A 25,308-nucleotide genomic window follows, 5' to 3' on the forward strand; every position below is an offset into this window, starting at 1 on the left:
TATACCTGTGTAATAACACTAATTACTATAGTAATATTCTACCTGTGTAATAACACTAATTACTATAGTAATATTCTACCTGTGTAATAACACTAATTACTATAGAAATATTATACCTGTGTAATAACACTAATTACAGTAGTAACATTCTACCTGTGTAATAACACTTCCTATAGTAATATTCTACCTGTGTATTAACACGAATTACTATAGTAATATTCTACCTGTGTAATAACACTAATTACTACAGTAATATTCTACCCGTGTAATAACACTAATTACAATAGTAACATTCTACCTGTGTAATAACACTTCCTATAGTAATATTCTACCTGTGTAATAACACGAATTACTATAGTAATATTCTACCTGTGTAATAACACTAATTACTATAGTAATATACTACCTGTGTAATAACACTAATTACTACAGAAATATTCTACCCGTGTAATAACACTAATTACTATAGTAATATTCTACCTGTGTAATAACACTAATTACTATAGTAATATACTACCTGTGTAATAACACTAATTACTACAGAAATATTCTACCCATGTAATAACACTAATTACTATAGTAATATTCTACCTGTGTAATAACACTAGTTACTAAAGTAATATTCTACCTGTATAATAACACTTCCTATATATAGTAATATTCTACCTGGGTAATAACACTAATTACTGTAGTAATATTCTACCTGTGTAATAACACTAATTACTATAGTAATATTATACCTGTGTAATAACACTAATTACTAAAGTAATATTCTTCCTGTATAATAACACTTATAGTAATATTCTACATGTGTAATAACACTTACTATACACATTCTACCTGTGTTATAACACTTACTATACACATTCGACCTGTGTAATAACACTTACTATAGTAATTAATTACAGGTAGAATGTTATAGTAAGTCTACCTGTGTAGATCATCAAGGACAATAACCACCCGAGCCACTGCCTGTTCACCCCGCTATCATCCAGAAGGCGAGGTCAGTACAGGTGCATCAAAGCGGGGACCGAGAGACTGAAAAACAGCTTCTATCTCAAGGCCAGTAGACTGTTAAACAGCCATCACTAACATTGAGTGACTGCTGTCTCAAATCTCTAGCCACTTTAATAATAAAAAATTGGAAACAATACCACTTTATATAATGTTTACATACCCTAAATTACTCATCTCATATGTATATAGTGTACTCTATACCATCTACTGCATCTTGCCTATGCCATTCGGCCATAACTCATCCATATATTTATATGTACATATTCTTATTCATTCCTTTACACTTGTGTGTAAAAGGTAGTTGTTGTGAAATTGTTAGATTACTTGTTAGATATTACTGCATGGTCGGAACTAGAAGCACAAGCATTTCACTACACTCGCATTAACATCTTTATTTTTATTTATTTAACTAGGCAAGTCAGTTAAGAACAAATTCTTATTTTCAATGACGGCCTAGGAACAGTGGGTTAACTGCCTTTTTCAGGCGCCGCCGCAGCTCAGGGATTCGATCTTGCAGCCTTCCGGTTACTAGTCCAACGCTCTAACCACTAGGCTATCTGCCGCCCCAACATCTGCTAACCATGTGTATGTGACAAATAAAATTTGATTTGATTTAATAAAACTATAGTAACAGTCTAATTAGTAATAGCTGTGTAATCGTATAGTTATGGACTTTGTGCAGGTTTTGTTATTACATAGGTGGATAAGCTGGCTCACAGACAGGGAGCTAATGCACAGTGATCTACTTACCTTTTGACACCTTGCACCAAATATTGACGCCAGTCATTTCATTCAATGATCATTTTCCCAATGCATATCGGGACTTTTCAGTTCCCTGTGTGAAATGGCAGGCTCCAGAATGTCATTGTGTCTCTGCTTAGATTGACCGTTTAATGGAGCAAGATCGCTATATGTTAATATGGTTCCAGAGGCATGTAACACTTCTCCAGGCTCGACGTGACTGCAGAAATGACAACCTGCAATGCCACTATTGTATTGAGATGAATGACATGAAAATCAACTGATTCCCCCCTCCCCCTCAGGGTAGAACCGATCTACTAGTTTTTGAAGATTATGACATTCATCATGAGAGAAGGCACTGCCAGTGACAGTACAGGAAATGCCCATCACTACTACATGATGGTATGTCCTCTCCCCACCTTCCCTCTTGTCCCCTTAATGTAACACATGAGCATAGTAATGGATGGCATTGTCCATATTTTTGTTAATTGACATTCCAACAGATATAATTTGAGGCATATTTGTGGTTGTGCTGATAAATTGATGAGTATCCAGGTGAAATATGCCTTTCAATCTCATTACTGTAATAAATATTTTCTGGTGGATGTTTTCCAAGTCAAACAATTCAGTAAAAAAAGTGGTTTATTCATTATTTTAGGCATAGCACACAATATCAAAATGCAATCTGATCTCAGTATCGGTACCATTAAATGTGTAAAAGCGTAAACATTTAAGTTTGATCATACAAAATAACACTAAAAAAAGAAAATAGTGGTGCCATTTTTAATCTGCTGGAGCTGGACATTAGCTCCCTCCTTACAGGTTGTCTGTGATCTAGACTCACTAGTCCTACTGGCTTTATTCCAAGTAATGTAGCCTCACATAAACATATTCACTTTAGCACCGACAAGTCATTATACGGACAGGAAGATGTCCCAAAGCTTTGAGTAAATCAAGACCTCAATGTAATGGCTGCAGTAAATTGTTATTGTTCTATACTTCACAACATCGACATTGACATTTTGTGTACTGCAGCTTACTCACACAGATATCAGTGAATCAATTGTTATCTGGTGCTGGTAGATTATTACATTTCATGCATCCTGTGGTTATGATCACTGTAATCGAAAGCATTGGCCCTGTTGTAGCTATTTGAAACATAATATTAGTTATTTACAACTTATTGCATCTATTTATTGCTCATTATTTCATCCAAATTAGTTCTAAACGTTGTCTTATGGTCTTTTACATGGAAATAAAACCTGTGGTGTTAAAACATAATACTGACAAATAAAATGAATATATGATAACAGAAGACCATAACATAATACTGAACCACCCAAAAAATAGATTAGACCATGAGAACATCCACATAAACTAAATTTTGACCTTCATTATCTACAGTATGTACAGAACGTTGTCACTGAGGTCAATGTGCAATTGAGGTCACTTTTGGGAGGATTTTATCAATGACATCTATGCGGTGTCCAGATTTTCATACCTTCACACGCTTCCTGTACCATACTGGGGTATACGGTATTACTTGCAGTGCACACAAGGAGCGCTATTTCTTTCCAAACTTAAAAAATAACACAAAAAGCTCATTTAGGCAGCAGTAATCTTGATACAGGAGGGAATTGATGGTTTCAGTTGTAACCAATAAGCTTGATCTTGCAGGTCAGCAAACCAAATGCATAGCTGGAGTCCTGAGCTGGAAATAATTTATTTGGCACGTTAGATAGTTAACTTTTAGTTATAAGAAGTGGCCTAGCACGTGCCCTCTGCTAGATGGTGTTGAAAGTCCTACTGTCTGTATTTCAAAATACCCCGGTATACCGCCTAAGCCTAATGTCTCCTGAGAGTAACCCTTGGCTGGGGGCTGGGGCCTGGCGGTGCAATAAGCTGAGAACAGGACTATCTAGTGTCATTCTGTGTATAAATAACTTTGGACGGTGATATTGGGATTTCACAAACGGAGGACTATTTACTGCACATTGTTACTGCAAGATAAATAATTCCATCATTCAGAGGATTTTGTGCATGACCGTTGTGAAACTTGAATTAAGTTAATGCATGATTTGGATGCAATACTTTGTAGGGACTAAGGAATATACAGTACCAGTCAAAAGTTTGGACACATCTACTCATTCATGGGTTCTTCTTTATTTGTACTATTTTCTACATTGTAGAATAATAGGGAAGACATCAAAACTATGAAATAACACATATGGAATTATGTAGTAACCCAATTATTTTTTTACAAATCATAATATATTTTATATTTCAGATTCTTCAAAGTAGCCACCATTTGCCAAGAGTGTGCAAAGCTGTCATCAAGCCATTCTTTCAACCAGCTTCACCTGGAATGTTTTCCAACTGTCTTGAATGAGTTCCCACATATGCTGAGCACTTGTTGGCTGCTTTTCCATCACTCTGCGGTCCAACTCATCCCAAACCATCTCAATTGGGTTGAGGTCGGGTCATTGTGGAGGCCAGGTCATCTGATGCAGCACTCCATCACTCTCCTTCTTGGTGAGAGTGACAGAGTGATACACAGCCTGGAGGTGTGTTGGGTCATTGTCCTGTTGAAAATGATAGTCCCACTAAGCCCAAACCACATGGGATGGTGTATTGCTGCAGAATGCTGTGGTAGCCATGCTGGTTAAGTGTGCCTTGAATTCTAAATAAATCACTGGCAGTGTCACCAGCAAAGCACCATCACACCTCCTCCTCCATTCTTCACGGTAGGAACCAAACATGCAGAGATCATCCAGTCACCTACACTGTGTCTCACAAAGACACAGCGGTTGGAACCAAAAATCTAAAATTTGGACTCATCAGACCAAAGGACAGATTTCCACCAGTCTAATGTCCATTGCTCGTGTTTCTTGGCAGAAACAAGTCTCTTCTTCTTATTGGTGTCCTTTAATAGTGGTTTCTTTGCAGCAATTTGACCATGAAGGCCTGATTCACGCATTCTCCTCTGAACACATGATGTTGATGTCTTACTTGAACTCTGGGAAGCATTTATTTGGGCTGCAATTTCTGAGGCTGGTAACTCTAATGAACATATCCTCTGCAACAGAGGTAATTCTGGGTCTTCCTTTCCTGTGGCGGTCCTCGTGAGAGCCAGTTTCATCAGAGCGCTTGATGGTTTTTGCGATTTTACGTGAAGAAACTTTCAAAGTTCTTGAAATGTTCCAGATTGACTGACCTTCATGTCTTAAAGTAATGATGGACTGTCGTTTCTCTTTGCTTATTTTAGCTGTTCTTGACATAATATGGACTTGGTCTTTTACCAAATAGGGCTATCTTCTGTATAGCAACCCTACCTAGTCACAACACAACTGATTGGCTCAAACGCATTAAGAAGGAAAGAAATTACACAAATGAACTTTTAAGAACGTACACCTGTTAATTTAAATGCCTTCCAAGTAACTACCTCATGAAGCTGGTTGAGAGAATGCCAAGTGTGCAAAGCTGTCAAGGCAACGGGTGACTACTTTGAAGAATCTCAAAAATAAAATATATTTTGATTTGTTTTACACTTTTTTGGTTACTACATGATTCCATGTGTGTTATTTCAGTTTTGAAGTCTTCACTATTATTCTACAATGTAGAAAATAGTAACTGGTGTTTTACTGGTGTACAGTCAAGTTTTGAGAATGACACAAATATTAATTTTCACAAAGTTTGCTGCTTCAGTGACTTTAGATATTTTTGTCAGATGTTACTATGGAATACTGAAGTATAATTACATGCATTTCATAAGTGTAAAAGGCTTTTATTGACAATTACATGAAGTTGATGCAGAGTCAATATTTGCAATGTTGACCCTTGTTTTTCAAGACCTCTGCAATCCGCCCTGGCATGCTGTCAATTAATTTCTGGGCCACATCCTGACTGATACCAGCCCATTCTTGCATAATCAATGCTTTGAGTTTGTCAGAATTTGTGGGTTTTTGTTTGTCCACCCGCCTCTTGAGGATTGACCCCAAATTCTCAATGGGATTAAGGTCTGAGGAGTTTCCTGGCCATGGACCCAAAATATTGATGCTTTGTTCCCCGAGCCACTTAGTTATCACTTTTGCCTTATGGCAAGGTGCTCCATCATGCTGGAAAAGGCATTGTTCGTCACCAAACTGTTCCTGGAAAGTTGAGAGAAGTTGCTCTCGGAGGATGTGTTGGTACCATTCTTTATTCATGGCTGAGTTCTTAGACAAAATTGTGAGTGAGCCCACTCCCTTGGCTGAGAAGCAACCCCACACATGAATGGTCTCAGGATGCTTTACTGTTGGCATGACACAGGACTGATGGTAGCGCTCACCTTGTCTTCTCCGGACAAGCTTTTTTCCGGATGCCCCAAACAATTGGAAAGGGGATTCATCAGAGAAAATGACTTTACCCCAGTCCTCAGCAGTCCAATCCCTGTACCTTTTGCAGAATATCAGTCTGTCCCTGATGTTTTTCCTGGAGAGAAGTGGCTTCTTTGCTGCCCTTCTTGACACCAGGCCATCCTCCAAAAGTCTTTGCCTCACTGTGTGTGCAGATGCCCTCACACCTGCCTGCTGCCATTCCTGAGCAAGGTCTGTACTGGTGGTGCCCCGATCACGCAGCTGAATCAACTTTAGGAGATGGTCCTGGCACTTGCTGGACTTTCTTGGGCGCCTTGAAGCCTTCTTCACAACAATTGAACCACTCTCCTTGAAGTTCTTGATGATCCGATAAATAGTTGATTTAGGTACAATCTTACTGGCAGCAATATCGTTGCCTGTGAAGCCCTTTTTGTGCAAAGCAATAATGACTGCACGTGTTTCCTTGCAGGTAACCATCGTTGACAGAGGAAGAAGAATGATTCCAAGCACCACCCTCCTTTTGAAGCTTCCAGTCTGTTATTCGAACTCAATCAGCATGACAGAGTGATCTCCAGCCTTGTCCTTGTCAACACTCATACCTGTGTTAACGAGAGAATCACTGACATGATGTCAGCTGGTCCTTTTGTGGCAGGGCTGAAATGCAGTGGAAATGTTTTTGGGGGATTCAGTTCATTTGCATGGCAAAGAGGGACTTTGCAATTAATTGCAATTCATCTGATCACTCTTCATAACATTCTGGAGTATATGCAAATTGCCATCATACAAACTGAGGCAGCAGACTGTGAAAATTAATATTTGGGTCATTCTCAAAACTTTTGGCCACGACTGTACTGTATGAACATTAAAACGTTTTAAAAGCTGTGAGAAAAGCATGGTGAATGCAAACTTTGGAAACAAAATAATTCTTGATGTTTTCTATTTGATAACAAATACCATATTCCCCATCCTATGTTTATCACAAGTATTGCACTCTATATCCATCAGCACCTGGCAGAAAAGCAGCGCATGTACTCTGTCATCCAGGGGTCAAAGTCAGGTTTGGTCATGGTCACTTTCTCCAGCTCTGCAGACCGCACTCTCCACTTGTCCACTTTCTGCACCTGCTTCTCAACCTCCCGTCTGGTTTTGGCCCGTAATGCAGACTGGTGGATCTGAGGACCACAACAAGAGTTAATGCAGACTGGTGGATCTGAGGACCACAAGAGTTAGTGAAATGAAGTAAAGGAATACTATGGGCCAGTTACCGGAGATTCTCAATTGAACATTCTTTTTAGTTCAGGACTAGGCTTAATCTGGGTCTGAGAAACCGCCCCATTGACCTACTACACTTAAACACTTGACAGACCTTTTGGAATTTGCATTGGCTGAGTGAGTAATCACCTCCTTGGTTGATGCAGCTGGACCCACATTGTGAGTCTTCTTCCTAGCCATCTCAGCTGGCTTATCACCCCCTCCATACAGGGCAAATGGGTGTCTGTTTTTCTTGTCAGTCTCTTTGGGCTTCCGTAGCTGGCTCCATGCCCTGAGGGGCTTTCTGGACTGTTTGGCTTTAGTTTGGGCCTCTGGCTTCTTCCCTGACTCAGAGGCAATTAATCCTTGTCCCAGCTTGACTTCCTCTGTCTCTCTACAACCTCTGTCCACAGCACCCTGTACATCTAGGAAGAGAAGAGATAAGATTTACTTATGAGTTCAATAATTTTTTTTGTATACCTTAGTTTTTAATATGTGCAAGTGTTGTAGGAAGAAACAGTTAACAGACAGAGGCTGTGATAAATATTTTGTATCTTTCCATGTTAACTTATCAGTATGAGAGTCCTATTGTTTCATTATTTATTTGTTTTATTTTAACATTATTTGACCAGGCAGGGACCATGTACAACAACAACACGCGTCTTTGGTAGCTGTTAGCTGCTAGATTTAGCTAACAGCTAATTCCCATCTGCATAAACATCTGAAATATATACGTGAAATAATAAAACTGTAAACATTGACCTTAAAAATGTTTACCAATGGGTGGCGAGGTCTCTGGATAAGCAACTTCTTGCAATTCTTCTGAAATGGGGATCTTCTGTTCCAATGGTTCTTTAGGTGGAATCTTTCTCTCACGTTCTCGTTGTGATTCTTCTTTTAGGACCAATGGCTCAACTTTATTCTTTTGAGGAGTGGACCTGCTGGATTCCGAGTCACTGTCACTGTTCCAAAACCACGGATTATGAGTTTGTTCCAAAAGCCTTCTCGTCAGTCTGTACTTTATCATCTCCTCATAACACTTGGCGTAGGTTTCCCATTCCGGGTCCTTGAATCTCTTCATATACTCCGTTCGGATCCTCTTTGTAACCATTCTTAATTTCCGTTTGTTAGACCCTTATCAAAAAGAAAATGTGTTTGAATTAATTCCTCGCTTGTTACATTGTAAAACTGTTACATAGTAGCGAGCAATACCAGACTATACCTAGCCTACTCATCCAGCGCCAGACATTTAAACCAAAACATAGGGACTACGAATCCTAGAGAAAAGACGCCAATGGCTGAACAGCTGTGGGGGTGTGACGCTGTGTTGACGCGCCCGCCCTCTCAAAAAACGTCTTCATACAGAGGACGTTCTTCAAACGACTCTTCTAGATTTTATGCCATAATATTTTCAGTGTAGAGAAATGTGTGTTTTTTATCATTAATTCTTATTTGAAGCTATAGTCAATCAGCCATAAAGCTTGTTGTAATGTAATCGTTATTGCATTGCACTCACTATTTAATGTATTATTAAACTGGTATGACATGATTATTATTGTAAGATTAAGCTGATAATAGCATATCCATCTCCATATTCTATTGTCAGAATACACTAAGTAGGAAAATCAAACGACTTTATAATGTAGGTAATGTAGTTTACACTGCAACGAATGCAAAATGTGCAAGATAACTAGATTATGCACGCTTTAGCCTATGCGATTTGATTCTGCACAGAACTATTGAATGTCTGAAAATGTATTGCAAATCGTAGGTTTGAACATTCTAATGTATTATACTTACAGCATATAGATTTACTGGCTCGGATTTCACGGAAGCAAAACACAACAGATGGTGTTTCGTGTGCTGTAATCATAGGCTGGCTACGTCTAAGCCCCGCCCGTAGTTGAGATCCATTTACAATGCCATTTCCTCCCAACAGGTGGCCGAATATATGACAATTGGGTGAGAATGCACAGACCAAATGTAACTTGGTATAACATGAGTCTGATCAGATACTTTTAAATAGGTGGTAAATGTTGCCTACAATACAGGAATGTTGTCGCTAAAATTAATGTCTGCAGAACTTCCGGAGAGTTGGTGCGCAGGGTTTTGCTCCAGCCCTACTATAACATGGTCCTGATGAGCAACTGATTAGTAACCTGCAATCAGTGTGCTAGATAGCTAGAGCAATGTTTGGTCAAAATCGTGGGTAGGCCTACCTGTCTTTTCAAAAGGATGGATGGGGCGGGCGCTTTGAAGAGTTTGAAATGTGTGAGAGATTTGCTCTAAAACTGTGTTCAATTATTTGCCCATGTATTCTAAATGAAGAATATGTCCTTGGAATATGAGATTAGTGTCAAATCTGTGTTGCTGCGAAGTTGAAAGTACAAGGCCCGGAAGGAGCAAGCATAGCACATTCAAGCGAAGGAATTGCCGAGAGTCACCTTTCACTCTCTCCAAGCCAAATCAAGAGTCAAATCTCTTAGACTCCACGCAAGTCAGTTTAGACTCCACTCAAGTCAGTTTGCATGCAGTTTTATTGCGTGCGTAAACGTCCGAATGTGTGAAATTTGATAACAATTAATGTCGTTGACCTTGGTATTTCCAATAGCCTATTATCTCACAGTGCCATTGCATTCAGAATGAAAATCCTAAATTTGTCATGCATTCTACCTGTGCATGTGCACGAGTAGGCAAGCCTATTGGTTCATTGCATGATGATCATGTTATGTATTTTCTAACATTGGCTGATGATTACAAAACAGAAATGTATGAAAATACCAAATAATGGACTTTAATAACTTAGTATTTATGTACATTCACGTTCACATGTTGAATAATAACATGGCATGTTTCGTTCTTGTTGATGTTGGTTGACATTTGCAGATTTTTCCCCCCGGGTAACATAGTTACAAAATAAAAGTCCAGTAACAACATGTTGTTTCTCTTCGCGATCCAGAGAACGCACACACTGGAGATGATGATAGGTTTAGAAGCACTTGCGGTGGACAATGCTGGGGCCTGCCTCGTCGTATTCCTGCTTGGTGATCCACATGGCCTGGAAAGTGGACAGGGAGGCCAGGATGGAGCCACCGATCCAGACGGAGTATTTACGCTCAGGGGGGGCGATGATCTATAGAGAATTAAGTTGAGTATTAGTAAAAAAATAAAATGTTTTAAAAACATGACATATTAAGATTGTATTGTTAAGATCTAAATGTTTATTTTATTTTTCCCAAAAGTTATTTTAAATGTCAGAATATTGTAATTGGGTTGCCGATTATATAATTACCTTGATTTTCATGGTGCTGGGGGCCAGGGCAGTGATCTCCTTCTGCATACGGTCAGCAATACCAGGGTACATGGTGGTACCGCCGGAGAGCACGTTGTTGGCGTACAGGTCCTTACGGATGTCAATGTCGCACTTCATGATGCTGTTGTAGGCGGTCTCGTGAATACCGGCAGACTCCATACCTGTTCAGATCATATCGTATTAGAAACATAATCTCTTTAATTCGACCAACATAGCAGGCATATATATTAGCCCTACTCGTTATACGATGATTACGTACCAATGAAGGAAGGCTGGAAGAGGGTCTCTGGGCAACGGAAACGCTCGTTACCGATGGTGATGACCTGACCGTCGGGAAGCTCGTAGCTCTTCTCCAGGGAGGAGGAGGAAGCGGCAGTGGCCATCTCGTTCTCGAAGTCCAGAGCCACATAGCACAGCTTCTCCTTGATGTCACGCACGATCTCACGCTCGGCTGTAATGAAGAAGTATTTTTGCTCAGAAAATGGAACAAATTATTGCAATTATGCACAGCCAAATGCGCACGTCTTGTGCGTCTTTTCTCATTTGACAGATTACGCATGGCATTCTCATGGTGAGTAAAACAAGGCAAACGAAATCTCACCAGTTGTGACGAAGGAGTAGCCACGCTCAGTGAGGATCTTCATGAGGTAGTCAGTCAGATCGCGACCAGCCAGATCCAGACGCATGATGGCGTGGGGAAGAGCATAACCCTCATAGATGGGCACGTTGTGGGTCACACCATCACCGGAGTCCAGCACAATACCTTGAACATAAACCAAAACGTCAATATTCATCTGAATGAACTCATATTAAAGAGACATGGTTGGCTACACGTAGCCGATATGTTGTTTTAGGTGAATTATTTAGATGCGTAAACTCTGCATTCCTTACCAGTGGTACGACCGGAGGCGTACAGGGACAGCACAGCCTGGATGGCAACATACATGGCGGGGACGTTGAAGGTCTCAAACATGATCTGGGTCATCTTTTCACGGTTAGCCTTGGGGTTCAGGGGGGCCTCAGTGAGCAGGGTGGGGTGCTCCTCGGGGGCTACACGCAGCTCGTTGTAGAAGGTGTGGTGCCAGATCTTCTCCATATCGTCCCAGTTAGTAATGATACCGTGCTCGATGGGGTACTTCAGAGTCAGGATACCTCTCTTGCTCTGAGCTTCATCTCCTACGTAGGAGTCCTTCTGACCCATACCGACCATGACACCCTGGAGGAAAGAGGAGACTCGTTGGTTTATATGGGGACGTAGCCTAATCCCAGTCAAAACATTAAGTGTGAACTCATAGATGGACAATACAGGATTTACTGGGGGGAAAATGCGTAATATGGGCCTGTTGCAAACGTCATTGGAGAGCAGATCTTACCTGGTGACGAGGGCGACCAACGATGGAGGGGAAGACAGCCCTGGGTGCGTCATCACCGGCGAAGCCAGCCTTCACAAGGCCGGAGCCGTTGTCGCACACAAGAGCAGTAGTCTCGTCGTCGTCACACATCTTGGGTTCTTAATAATACAAGTAAAAAAGTTTGTTAATTTTTCTGCATGGCTCACGCGCAACACATCACAGAACAAGATAACGCACGATGCACACCGAAACTGTATGTCCAACTTATTATGTATTGTACAAGCCACAAATGATAGCTAACACACAGAACTTATTAAGATAATCATATGTCGATATTATTGTAATGAAACAGGCAGGGAGCAGGTCTCGATCCCTCGACCTTCTAAGCCCAGCGCGATATCGACTGTGCCACAAGAGCATGCTCAAGCGGGAGAGGCGATATCCGCGCTTATAAAGCCAGGGTCGTTACACTACTCCCACCTTTCAAAGAGCGCGTTCTCTCGCTAGCTTGCGACTCTAAATCTTACAGGAACGCGCTCACCGGTCAAGCACCTGCACTGTCGTGGATACAAGGTCCGATCATTTCTGACACCAATGTAATGAAACAAGTAGGAAGCAGGTCTCGAACCCTCGAACTTCTAAGCCTTTAGTCCAGCGCGCTATCGACTGTGCCACAAGAGCATGCTCAAGCGGGAGAGGCGATATCCGCGCTTATAAACCCAGGGTTGTTACACTATGTTGAATTGAGTTTGGCACAAGTCATTTGAGTTGTGTCAACATTAGATGATGTCGCCCGCTGAATAGCCTACTGGACATGTTCTCCTTATTGTATACCCATGTTATAGGCCAACAATAAGTTGTTCTATGAGTGAAATTATTTCTCCAATTATTGTTTCTCAACTCCATGAAACTCCTCTAATTTATTTCACAACACAAAATCAAGGTAGCCAAGTCTATTAAGCTTCTACAAACAAGGGTTTACCAAGTAATCTGATAGAAAGGAAAATGTGTATTTTATCGCCGTTCTACCCTTCCCCATGTTGTAGCCTATACAATTCCATTAGTCATTTCTTCAGGTGAAGAGCCTGTGACATCACTATCAGTATCTTGTGTAATATTAATTGGTCCCGAAGATGTACAATTAAAAAAATAGAGTATTTCCATTGAAATCAATCCATAAATAGTAGATCCAGTCTTTGAGGTTTGGGTTGATTCCAGGTTCTTACCTTGTCTGTCTCAAATGAAGCTCAGAACACGGAAAACTGCTGCTGCTGGGTCGAGCTACAGTGGCGCTTCCATCCTTATATACTCACCGCGTTCGGCCTATTTCCCTTACCCACCACTGAGAATGTCTACGTGTTCCATTGGACATTTACCCAGCCGTCATCCATATTAGGTTCTTCGGGGTGACAGGGGGAGACTTCGAAGGCAGGTTACAGGGCTCCCCGGTTTCAAAGTGAGCAGCAGGGCTCTCCATGTATGGGACTGCTGTCCTGATTCCAAGCCACGGTGCCAGAGCCGTATATGGAGAGCCTGTGATTTGTAAGACACCCTCATGGCATAGCAAACTATAACTGCAAACAGGATCCCGGTTGGAAAGCCCTTCCCTTATCAAGGACCGCAACCTTATAGCCATATAGGAATGACAACACCAAGGAAGGAAGGTAGTTTACGTTCTTGTTCTGTCAAAGTACCGCAGGCTGATTACAAAAATGTGAATGTTCCTTTGAGAATGGAATTCCTTTCATATAATTTTATTGCAATTGCACAGCCGTTTTAACAATGGGTTGATCTGTAATTTTGGTAGTTTGATCTTTGGGATTTTACTCGGTTTAGAGCTCTAGACCACAGTGGGTTATCCAAACAATAACAGATGCCCCATTGACTCAGGCCTGTAGTAGCATACGTTTAATGAAACTATTTCCATGATGCTATTTGCTAGTTGCATGCATACAAAGTTATCCTTTTTTGAAATGTTGATTTTGTTAGAAGACCAAATAAAGATATTATTATTCCATCAGTGTGCAGCTGTAGCCTGACCTATTTATGGCTAGTGCCAGACGGATTCTCTGAAACATCATAACAGCTATACTATGCTAACTAAGCATGTTATGGTAAGCATCATAGTAGGTTATTTATTGGCTACTTAACATTAGGGTTGTAAAAAATTTCCAGTAGGTCTAATACATTTATTATACAATATATATATATATATATATATATTATATATATTATATATATATATATATATATATATATATATATATTTGAAGAAATAGTCCAGGTCATCTGCTCACAGCAACACCCCAGTCAAATAATTAGTTGACAGAGACCACAGGAGGCCAGGGTTAATTCATGACGACCCTGTCTAATCCGTTAGCAGTGTAGCCAGACCACATGACACAATAAGCTATCCAAGAATCTCATATCCAACCTTAGAATGCTGTGTTTAATGAAAATGAATAGCTGCTGAGCATTATTTTCTATTGAAATTCTGTGAAAATCAGTCCTTCCATTCACTTGATCTTATGTATTGTGTTGTACAAAATAAATAAAGTGTTTTTTTAGTAGCTCTACATCTGAGGCTGGTTTGGTTTTAAAGGGTCTGCGATCCCAGCTGCTGCCACTCAGCTGTCTGCCCCAGCAGGTGATGCCCCAGTTTAGCCACTCAGAAGACCACTCCAGCCTGGGCTAGAGAACCTTACACTCTTAGAAAAAAAGTTCTAAATAAAATCAAAAAGGGTTCTATTGCTTGTTAGTATATTATGTATTATGGCACCCCTAAAGGTTTTAATACAGAAGCCCAATTAACCCATTTTCTTGAATTGCATAGAACCTTTAGGGGTGCCATATATGAAGCAGTGATAGAAACTTTTCTATAACCTTTTTTATAAGAGTGTAATAGGGCAAGGATAGACTAGGGCTGGGATTCAATCCAATCGCCTCATGAGCTTAGTTCAACTGCCGTACCCCATCAAAACCCCAAATATAAGATTTGTGTACCCCACAGCTAGTAAACAATGTAAATGTCAACAAAAAGCCTCAAAGATGATTAAACTATAGTGTTGATGTCATGGATAGCCAGTCTTTGCATCCATAGCTCTGTCTATGAATTTGTGAGTGGTTACATTTCTCCAGGCCCATCCCTCAGATTGTTACCAAAACAGAGACGGGGGTGTCTGCTTTATTGTTTCAATTAAGGATTCTAGCTTTAATGAGGTTCAGAGGTCTCTTCTAGTCACATTAATTTGGCGCCTCTGTTTTCATGATAGATAGGCTGCACGTCATGGGCTCTAAACTGACCTACATTACATGGCCAAAAGTATGTGGACATCCCTTCAAATTAGTGGATTTGGTTATTACAGCCACACCCGTTGCTGACAGGTGTATACAATTGAGCATACAGCCATACAATCCTCATAGACAAACATTGGCAGTAGAAAGGCCTGTACTGAAGAGCTCAGTGTCTTTCAATGTGGCACTGTCATAGGATGCCACCTTTCCAACAAGTCAGTATCACATTTCTGCCCTGCTAGAGCTGCCCCAGTCAACTGTAAGTGCTTTTATTGTGAAGTAGAAATGTCTAGGAGCAACAACGGCTAAGCCGCAAAGTGATAGGCCACACAAGCTCACAGAACGAGACCGCAGAGTGCTGAAGCGCGTAGGGCATACACATCGTCTGTCCTCGGTTGCAACACTCACTACCGACTTCCAAGCTGCCTGTGGAAGCAACATCAGCACAAGAACTGTTCGTCGGGAGCTTCATGAAATGGGTTTCCATGACCAAGTAGCAACACACAAGCCTAAGATCACCATGCGCAATGCCAAGCATCGGCTGGAGTGGTGTAAAGCTCACCTCCATTGGACTCTGGAGCAGTGGAACGCATTCTCTGGAGTGATAAATCACGCTTCACCATCTGGCAGTCCGAGAGACAAATCTGGGTTTGGCGGATGCCAGGAGAACGCTACCTGCCCCACAGCATTGTGCCAACTGTAAAGTTTGGTGGAGATGGAATAATGGTCTGGGGCTGTTTTTCATGGTTCCAGCGAAGGGAAAACTTAACGATATAGCATCCAATAACATTCTAGACGATTCTATGCTTCCAACTTTGTGACAACAGTTTGGGGAAGGCCCTTTCCTGTTTCAGCACGACAATGCCCCCATGCACAAAGTAAGGTCCATACAGAAATAGTTTGTCGAGATCATTGTGGAAGAACTTGACTGGCCTGCACAGAGCCCTGACCTCAACCCCATTGAACACCTTTGGGATGAATTGGAGCCAGGCGTAATCGGCCAACTTCAGTGCCCGACCTCACTAATGCTCATGTGGATGAATGGAAGCAAGTCCCCGCAGCAATGTTCCAACATCTAGTGGAAAGCCTTCCCAGAATAGTGGAGGCTGTTATAGCAGCAAAGGGGGACCAATTCCATATTAATGCTCATAATTTTGGAATGAGATGTTCGACCAGCAGGTGTCCACATACCTTTTATCATGTAGTGTATTTGATCATTGAAAGGGGTCACAAAGGTATATGAGTAGAATGGATTAGGCAAAAATCCAAGGAATTGTTTTGGATAGCCCAGATGTCTGAACTGAATTTTTTTTTATTATGCTGAACAAAAATATAAACGCAACATGCAACAATTTCAAAGATCTTACTGAGTAACAGTTCATATAAGGAAATCAGTAATTTTAAATAATTTAATTAGGCCCTAGTCTATGGATTTTGCATGACTGGGCAGGGGCGCAGCCATGGGTGGGGCCTGGGAGGGCATAGGCCCACCCACTATGGAGCCAGGCCCAGCCAATCAGAATGCGCTTTTCCCCACAAAAGAGCTTTAATGCAGACAGAAATACTCCTCTGATGTGGAGGTCTGCGGTTGTCAGCAGGCTAATTGCATGCTCCTGCATCACTTGAGACATCTGTAGCATTGTCTTGTGTGACAAAACTGCATATGGCCTTTTATTGTCCCCAGCACAAGGTGCACCTGTGTAATGATCACACTGTTTAATCAGCTTCTTGATATGCCACACCTGTCAGGTGGATGGATTATCTTGGCAAAGGAGAAATGCTCACCAATTAGGATGTAAACAAATTTGTGCCAAAAAATTGAGAAAAATACAATTTGTGTGCATATGGAACATTTCTGGGAATTTTTCATTTGAGCTCATGAATCATGGGACCAATACGTTACATATTGCGTTTATATTTTTGTTCAGTGTAGTTCAGGTAAAATTCTAACTTTTTTAAACACACTTTACACACACGGATTGGAGAGAAAAAAATCAATAGGGTAATAGCACCCTCTTTTGGTATGAGGAAATATTTTTAGAGAATATGTGACGACTGAGTATGATATAAACCTGTCATGTAATGTCAGTACTGCATTTGCTGTATTAGTAGGGCTATTAGTGGGGGTTACTTTGAAAAAGTATTCAGAGAATACCAATTAGATTTTATTTTTCACAGATGCCTAATAATTTAGAGCACAAAATCATCAAAATATAATATTTGATAACATTATTACAACATACTGATTTTACCCAAGAGCCTTCTGTAGAGAAAATTTATATAGGACTTATGCCCCAAAACATCTGAATACAATAGTGATATAGGCGTAGGGTCATCTGTAGATATGAGTAAAAGTGATGTAGGGACGGGCAACTCCAGTCCTCGGGGGGCCGGAGTGGTGTCACACTTTTTTACCCCATCCTTAGCAAAACACAGCTGATTAAATTAATTACATTCTAAACTGAATATCATGATTAGTTGATTATTGGAGTCAGGTGTGTTAGCTAGGGCAATACATAGATTTGAATAAAATGTTACCTACTGAATGTTAGATTGTTCAGACATGTTGCCCAAACTGGTAGCAAAGACCCAAAAGCACCTTTGAATAGCAGAATATTTTCATGGATATGCACATCATTTTCAGAACTGATCAGTGGCGGTTCATTCATTGCTTTATCATCTGGAATGTAAGATGTTATTTGATTATCATCTACATTTATGACAATTTAGCTTGTATTTCAGTTCTCTGTATGTTTACCGTGTCTTGGAAATAGGCCCGTCTAATTGACAATATTTACGTGACTTACTTCAGAGTTTTAATGTCCTTCATATTTTCAGGAAACACTAACCTCTTGAGGATCCTCAATGAGTTGGGTGTCCTCAAGAAGAGAAGCCATCTCAAAATGAATCCCAGCAGTTATATGAGATATCTGCAGTACTCAAATTTAACACGTCCAAAATCATCCATGTCCCATTTGATATGTACGTGCAGCTTCATCTGATTCACATACTGACGTACTGAGGAGTGTAGCAGAGCACGTCACCACTCAGCTACTGTAAAGGCACTTTCTCTACATTTTAAGAGCTCCCCTGTCCTCTGCTCTTTTCAATGCTTGCTTTTGCTCCTCTTGGAAGAAGGTTTGTTTCTCCATCAGCTTTCTGAAGAGGCCTTGGCGGTTGCCCAGGAGCTGTGCGTGCTGACCACACTCCACCACACACCGCTGGCCCAGCACCGCCACGGCGTCAGCGTTCTGGATGGTGGTGAGGCGGTGGGCGATGATCAGCACCATGCGCCCATCCATGAGCCGCTCCAGAGCCTCCTGGACCAGGAACTCATTCTCTGCATCGTGGGCACTGAAGAATAGGGGGGGAAATGCTTAACTGTCCAAAATGAAGAGGAAGAGGCTGAAATAAAACATGTGATGTGATTATGCATATCTCTTACCTTGTAGCCTCATCAAGTAGAAGTATCTTGGGGTTCTGAAGGAAGGGAGGAAAGTAAACATTATTACTTTAGCTCATATAACTAAAAACATCCATTGTTGACACATGCAATCGGGTGTAATTAAATTACCTTGAGCAGAGCCCTTGCGATAGCAATTCTCTTTTTTTGACCACCTGTTGGTTCAAGTAAAATAAGTAATTCCATTCCAGCTGTTAAAACCTCTTACATCTAGATGTTCCGCTAGCGGAACGCCTCGCCAATATCCAATGATAGGGCGTGGCGCGAATTACAATCTCCTCAAAAATCCCAAAACTTCAATTTTTCAAACATATGACTCTTTTACACCATTTTAAAGACAAGACTCTCCTTTATCTAACCACATTGTCCGATTTCAAAAAGGCTTTACAACGAAAGCAAAACATTAGATTATGTCAGGAGAGTACCCAGCCAGAAATAATCAGACACCCGTTTTTCAAGCTAGAATATAATGTCACAAAAACCAAAACCACAGCTAAATGCAGCACTAACCTTTGATGATCTTCATCAGATGAAACTCCTAGGACATTATTTTATACAATACAAGCATGTTTTGTTCAATCAAGTTCATATTTATATCAAAAACCAGCTTTTTACATTAGCATGTGACGTTCAGAACTAGCATACCCACCGAAAACTTCCGGTGAATTTACTAAATTACTCACGATAAACGTTCACAAAAAACACAACAATTATTGTAAGAATTATAGATACAGAACTCCTTTATGCAATCGCGGTGTCCGATTTTAAAATAGCTTTTCGGTGAAAGCACATTTTGCAATATTCTGAGTAGATAGCCCGGCCATCACAGGCTAGCTATTTTGACACCCACCAAGTTTGGCACTCACCAAACTCAGATTTACTATAAGAAAAATTGGATTACCTTTGCTGTTCTTTGTCAGAATGCACTCCCAGGACTTCTACTTTACACCCAATGTTGTTTTGGTTCCAAATAATCCATAGTTATATCCAAATAGCGGCGTTTTGTTCTTGCGTTCAAGACACTATCCGCAGGGTGACGCGCCGGCGCATATCGTGACAAAAAAATTCAAAATATTCCATTACCGTACTTCGAAGCATGTCAAACGCTGTTTAAAATCAATTTTTATGCGATTTTTCTCGTAAAATAGCAATAATATTCACGTTGTTTTCGTTCAAAGACTGAAAGAAGAAAATGGTGTCTTCACGTGCACGCGCGGGCCCGTGTCATTGTTCTCAGATCGACCACTATCCAAATGCGCTACTGTTTTCCGCCCAGGGACTGCAGAGTCATCATTCCGCGTTCTGGCGCCTTCTGAGAGCCTATGGGAGCCTTAGAAAATGTCACGTTACAGATCCTCTGTTTTTGATAAAGAGGCTATAGAAGGCCAAGAAATGGTCAGAGAGGGCACTTCCTGTATAGAATCTTCTCAGGTTTTGGCCTGCCATATGAGTTCTGTTATACTCACAGACACCATTCAAACAGTTTTAGAAACTTTAGGGTGTTTTCTATCCAAATCAAACAATTATATGCATATTCTAGTTTCTGGGCAGGAGTAATAACCAGATTAAATCGGGTACGTTTTTTTATCCGGCCGTGAAAATACTGCCCCCTATCCTAAATAGGTTAAAGAAGCTACGATGAAGAACTTCATAACAAAACCCATATCTGTCTGTAGTCAGATCATTCAGGCTTGAGAATGTCCAGTGAAGTCCAACACCATCATCAGGAAATCTATGTATTTGTCTCACCTGACAGTAGAACACCTTTCTCTCCCACCACTGTGTCAAAGCCTTCGGGGGAAACCTCGGACAAACTCGTAGGCGTTGGCGATCTGTGCAGCCCGGTGGATTTCCTGAACTGTGACCGTGTCAGAGTTGGGCGCTCCATAGACAATGTTCTCAGCGATGGAACAGGAGAAGAGGACAGGCTCCTGCAGACCCACAGAGTACAGGGACAGACCACACCTCACAACACCAGCTGAGCCACAACAATGGGAACATGTGGTCAACTAATAATGTCATCATGTGACCAATTACCTGACTAACAGTTCCAATGTGACTCCTCAGCCAATAAGGATTCAAATCTCTCACATCATGCCCGTCAATAGTGATCACACCTACAGAGCAAAACAGGGATCTCAAAATCAGAAGACTTGATGAAATGGAAGACACATGCACACAGTGACATCAAATCAAATTGCGAAATGCGAGCAGCTTCATGCTCTTACAGTATGATTTGCCCGATCCGCTGGGGCCTACCACGGCCATGACAGAGCCGGAAGGCACGGAGAGACTAAGGTCCTGGAAGATAGGGGCATCTTTGCGGGTCGGGTAGGCAAAGGAGACATTCTGGAACTCCAGATTACCCTTCAGTTGCTCCGGCCTCAGCACAATACCCTCTATAGAGAAATGAGGAGGAAAAAGGACATGCCAGTTTAGATGCAGAGGAGTGTGAAGTGCTATGGTGTTTTGCACAATGCTGTCTCAGTGTGGTCTAGAATTACAGGGCAATGATGCTGACCATTAAGGGGGAAATCAGGCTTCCTGTCCAGTAGCTCCCACAGCCGTGGCCCTGCTCCACAACCCTTCATCAGCTCAAAGTAGAACAAGCTCATCCCTATTCAACAAAACAGACAATTAAACAGATGTTTAGATGAGCTAAGCGATTGAGAATCATTTTTTTTATTTAAGTGTGATTTGTTCATTTAGTAATGAGCTGGGGTTGAGCTATTTCCGGGTTTTCAAACGTAAATGAACCATGTGTATATGTGTTTCCAATTCAACAAAATAACTTAATTCATTAAAGTCAAAATAGTGGTTATGAAATGGTGTGTGCTTTATTTGCATTATTTAAAACATTTTGGTGAATGGATGAAGGTCGTTCATAACTAAAAACTCTGCTAATGCGATTTCCTCTTCCGAGGGGTATTCCAGAAAAATGGTTTAACAAATTCAGTATTTGGGTGATTCTGCAACTTCGGGCACTTTGGCCCGGCAAGCTTTCAGAAATTAAAATGTTTTGAAACACCATTTTACCAGTATTATAATCATCTTTGATTTGTCTGGAAATAATATCCGATAATGGCTGCGATCGTACTATTCAGGAATTGATATATTTTCGTCATTTTTCTCAGACAGCCATAGACAAATGTAATTTCCATCACATCATTAAACATCCATTTTAGTTGAAAATGAAATATCATACAATTATTTTATAACACATTTCTTATACATTTGTACATGAACTTGCACTGAATATTATTTTAAGTGCTTTTTAAGGTTTTCCTAAAATTAATAATTCACCATAATGCCTGAATGTATAAACTTTCCTTTGTGACTGCTGAAAATATGTATTTATCATTAAAAAAAAGATATTTCCACCCAACCTTTTAGTGAGATTATGATAACAACCATATGATTTCCCTATCTAAAAAAAATCAATCAATGTAAATTATACATAATATACTAATTTACCCAAAAAATATGGGTGTGGTGGAAATGACAAGGTGTGGTGGAAAAGACATCTATGTAAAAATAACTTATGAAAACAATATTTTATTGCAAACATTTTGAACAACAACCATTGTAAAACATGTAATTAATTTAAGAAAAAGTAAGATTCCAAAAGTGGGCAGAGCTCAAGGACGTAGGCCAGTGTTTTTCAAAGATGAGCCCAGATTGCAGAGCTCAGTGAGCAAAGTGAAACGGTATCATTTGTGGTATATCAAACACTGGTGTGGAGGGTCACCTGCATGTGAGAATCACCAAAGTGAACTGCCTGGATTTCACTGGTGTATTTACACAGGTAGTTCTCTCAGTGGCACAACTTTGGTTTTAGAAGGGGGGGGGGGAATAATTATTAGTCGGATAAACATTCCAAACAGCCTACCCGACCGCTTGGAGGTGTCTGCATGGTCCTAAAGCACACCGTTGCCTCATTTTGTATCACATTCAAATGATAAAACTGGAGGGGACAAAAATGCAATTTCAGAATGTGAGGGGGACATGTCCCCCCCGTCCTCATCCCCAGTGAAAGTTGCGCCCCTGAGTTCTTTGCAAAGTCAGTATGCACAATGATCTCCTCTTTCCACAGGTTCTCTTAATTCTCTCAGTTTGGAGTATTGGTGTCGAATGTTGTACATATCTTCCCCAACTTCTGTTTCAATCCTTTGAAGAAGTCCTCCAGTAGAATATGCAGTGTGCTACACACCTTTTGTTATTCTGTCAAATGTACAGTGAACTTCTCCATGTTTCCCTCTTTGTTTTTCCTTCTCTCTCTCAGCTTTGTTTTTCCACTCAAACCACCATGTCTGCTCACCAGCATCAAAGTCAGATGTTTTAAGCTCTTTGGCTTGGCAAAGGGAGCACTCTCTATACATACATTCTTACTTCAGGTTCTCACAGCACAAAGACTCAATAAGGTTCTCATTGTTGCTGCAGCTGATCACTTTGTGATACTGTAGTTTGTCCGCCATGAACTGGACATTGGCGTGGGTTTGGCATGTGGCATGTGTCCCTATCCTGGACTGTTGACTTGACAACCCAAAAATACGTCTTTTAAAGAATTAATGGTAGGACATTTTAATATCTGAATATTCCCTCTTAAAATCCTGATAAAGGTTCTGAATTGTGCCATTCAAGAAGCACTTCTGCTTTATTTTCTTGTTCCTCGTTAGTGTGTCCTTTTTCCCTGTTGTTGCTCTACTGTTGACATCACGTTCATAGAATCTAGTGATTTTCTCTTCTGTGGCTGTGCTAATTATGTAACACTGCTTTTTTCCTGGAGGATTGAAGACTGGTTGGCCTGTTTTCATTTGCCCTCAATGCTTTTGCTGAAAAAATAAATTCTTTGTTTATGGCTTTGACCAGGCCATACTTTCTCAGGATGTTGCCTCTGAGCATTTTTGAAGCCACTTGTTTGTCCTTGGCACTGCACATTTTTTGATACTTTTGCTTTAACTCTGCAATGATGGCATTTTGAAACAATAAAATCCTTCTCAAGTTCTTCGGAGTTCCCTTCATTTTCTGTTTTATCTATGTCTTTGGGGAATCTTGTCTCTCCATTTTCTTCATCAGTTGATCAAACCTTTTTTTGTATTTCTCAGTTTACCGTTAAGCTTTTATCAAGTTTGCCATTTGTCATGCAAAGATCTCTATGTTTTTGAGCGACCTCTTCCAACCTTTTTCCTTCCAGCAAGTATTAGACTTCTCATTCCTGTTGCAGACGATGAGGAAGGGGTATCAGGGCGTGCATCAGGGCAGGTAAATTATGGGCAGGTATGATGGCCTCGTGTTCTGGCTGCAGGTCGTCTGGTGACTGAGGTGGTGTGTTGCCTGATAGGTAGGTCTCCATCTGGTGACTGAGGTGTTGTGTTGTCTGATAGGTAGGTCTCCATCTGGTGACTGAGGAGGTGTGTTGCCTGATAGGTAGGTCTCCATCTGGTGACTGAGGTGTTGTGTTGTCTGATAAGTAGGTCTCCATCTGGTGACTGAGGAGGTGTGTTGTCTGATAGGTAGGTCTCCATCTGGTGACTGAGGAGGTGTGTTGCCTGATAGGTAGGTCTCCATCTGGTGACTGAGGTGTTGTGTTGTCTGATAGGTAGGTCTCCATCTGGTGACTGAGGAGGCGTGTTGCCTGATAGGTAGGTCTCCATCTGGTGACTGAGGAGGTGTGTTGTCTGATAGGTAGGTCTCCATCTGGTGACTGAGGTGTTGTGTTGTCTGATAGGTAGGTCTCCATCTGGTGACTGAGGTGTTGTGTTGTCTGATAGGTAGGTCTCCATCTGGTGACTGAGGAGGCGTGTTGCCTGATAAGTAGGTCTCCATCTGGTGACTGAGGAGGTGTGTTGTCTGATAGGTAGGTCTCCATCTGGTGACTGAGGTGTTGTGTTGTCTGATAAGTAGGTCTCCATTGCAATTGTTCTCTTTAAAGTCTGTCTTCTATTCTGTTGGTTGCATTTCTATAACCATCTCTTGCTTCTTTGTTCTCGTTTTGTAAGCTCGAAGATAGATATCACTTCTCCCTTCTTTTTTTTCTTCCAGTATCTCTTCCTGTCTTTTTGCAGATGTTCCTGGTATCGTATAGGATCATTTTTTATTTTGTTTCTATGTCTGTGACCTCTTTGCTGTTTTATGTGGCATCTTCTAAAAACAAAGAAAAATACTCAAGTTTTCCAATTGCGCACACCTTGGAGCATTTTCTAGATTAAAGTAATTTAAAACATGACTAAATAAGCCTAAAGTTTAAAAAAGTAAAAAGTAATAACACAATGGATTTTTGTTATTTCCACCATGTTCTGTCATTTCCATCACAGTTAAGTTTGTGATGGAAATGAATGTGATGGAAATGATGCTTCTGCTGTTTTTGGAGAAAAATGACAGACTGCTTAGCATGCTTTGGGCAACCACAGGAACTTCAATGTCCTCAGGGTCAATTTTGTGGATTTTATAAAAAAAATATATTTTTATTCTTTATATGTTAAGTTCAAACTACAATCACCCCATATGTTTTTCAACACCTCA

At 40.8% G+C, this 25,308-nt stretch overlaps 2 protein-coding genes and 2 pseudogenes across 3 annotated transcripts; 1 reads left to right on the top strand and 3 right to left on the bottom strand.

The window, feature by feature from the left end:
- Window positions 1–2,382: 2,382 nt before the first annotated feature.
- ccsapb (centriole, cilia and spindle-associated protein b) lies at window positions 2,383–9,875 on the bottom strand. 2 transcript variants are annotated; one of them, XM_014210246.3, is made up of 4 exons: window positions 9,165–9,875; window positions 8,142–8,498; window positions 7,515–7,789; window positions 2,383–7,285 (listed from the first exon to the last, which is right to left on the bottom strand). In XM_014210246.3, exons 1-4 carry the CDS (start codon window positions 9,235–9,237, stop codon window positions 7,115–7,117), a joined length of 876 nt encoding a protein of 291 aa, XP_014065721.1. In that variant the 5' UTR covers window positions 9,238–9,875; the 3' UTR covers window positions 2,383–7,114. The 2 variants fall into 2 exon arrangements, with proteins under 2 accessions (XP_014065721.1, XP_014065730.1); XM_014210255.3 differs by lacking the exon at window positions 9,165–9,875 and having other exon boundaries at window positions 8,142–9,125.
- Window positions 9,876–10,136: 261 nt separating this feature from the next.
- On the bottom strand, window positions 10,137–13,402 carry LOC106610721 (actin, alpha skeletal muscle 2). Its single transcript, XM_014210238.3, has 7 exons — window positions 13,256–13,402; window positions 12,051–12,187; window positions 11,569–11,893; window positions 11,279–11,440; window positions 10,937–11,128; window positions 10,657–10,838; window positions 10,137–10,497 (listed from the first exon to the last, which is right to left on the bottom strand). The coding sequence occupies exons 2-7, from the start codon at window positions 12,177–12,179 to the stop codon at window positions 10,354–10,356; spliced, it is 1,134 nt and encodes a 377-aa protein (XP_014065713.1). The 5' UTR covers window positions 12,180–12,187; window positions 13,256–13,402; the 3' UTR covers window positions 10,137–10,353.
- Window positions 13,403–13,552: 150 nt separating this feature from the next.
- LOC106610625 (unhealthy ribosome biogenesis protein 2 homolog) overlaps window positions 13,553–25,308 on the top strand; it is a 41,806-nt pseudogene continuing 30,050 nt past the window's right edge.
- On the bottom strand, window positions 18,395–21,401 carry LOC106610619 (ATP-binding cassette sub-family B member 10, mitochondrial-like; annotated as a pseudogene).

This window comes from Salmo salar, chromosome 01 (assembly GCF_965601325.2).
Source record: "Salmo salar chromosome 01, fSalSal1, whole genome shotgun sequence".
In the NCBI taxonomy this organism is placed as follows: domain Eukaryota; kingdom Metazoa; phylum Chordata; class Actinopteri; order Salmoniformes; family Salmonidae; genus Salmo; species Salmo salar.

What these genes read in the sequence shown, in the direction of transcription:
- ccsapb (XM_014210246.3), bottom strand. Translation starts at nt 9,237, where the DNA reads ATGATTACAGCACACGAAACACCATCTGTTGTGTTTTGCTTCCGTGAA. An exon ending in AGCCAGTAAATCTATATGCT is followed by an intron (nt 8,499 to 9,164) that starts GTAAGTATAATA and finishes CTTTTTGATAAG; the next exon opens with GGTCTAACAAACGGAAATTA. An exon ending in CAGCTGCATCAACCAAGGAG is followed by an intron (nt 7,286 to 7,514) that starts GTGATTACTCAC and finishes TGTGGTCCTCAG; the next exon opens with ATCCACCAGTCTGCATTACG.
- LOC106610721 (XM_014210238.3), bottom strand. Translation starts at nt 12,179, where the DNA reads ATGTGTGACGACGACGAGACTACTGCTCTTGTGTGCGACAACGGCTCC. An exon ending in TTGGTCGCCCTCGTCACCAG is followed by an intron (nt 11,894 to 12,050) that starts GTAAGATCTGCT and finishes TCTTTCCTCCAG; the next exon opens with GGTGTCATGGTCGGTATGGG. An exon ending in CTTCCAGCCTTCCTTCATTG is followed by an intron (nt 10,839 to 10,936) that starts GTACGTAATCAT and finishes TGATCTGAACAG; the next exon opens with GTATGGAGTCTGCCGGTATT.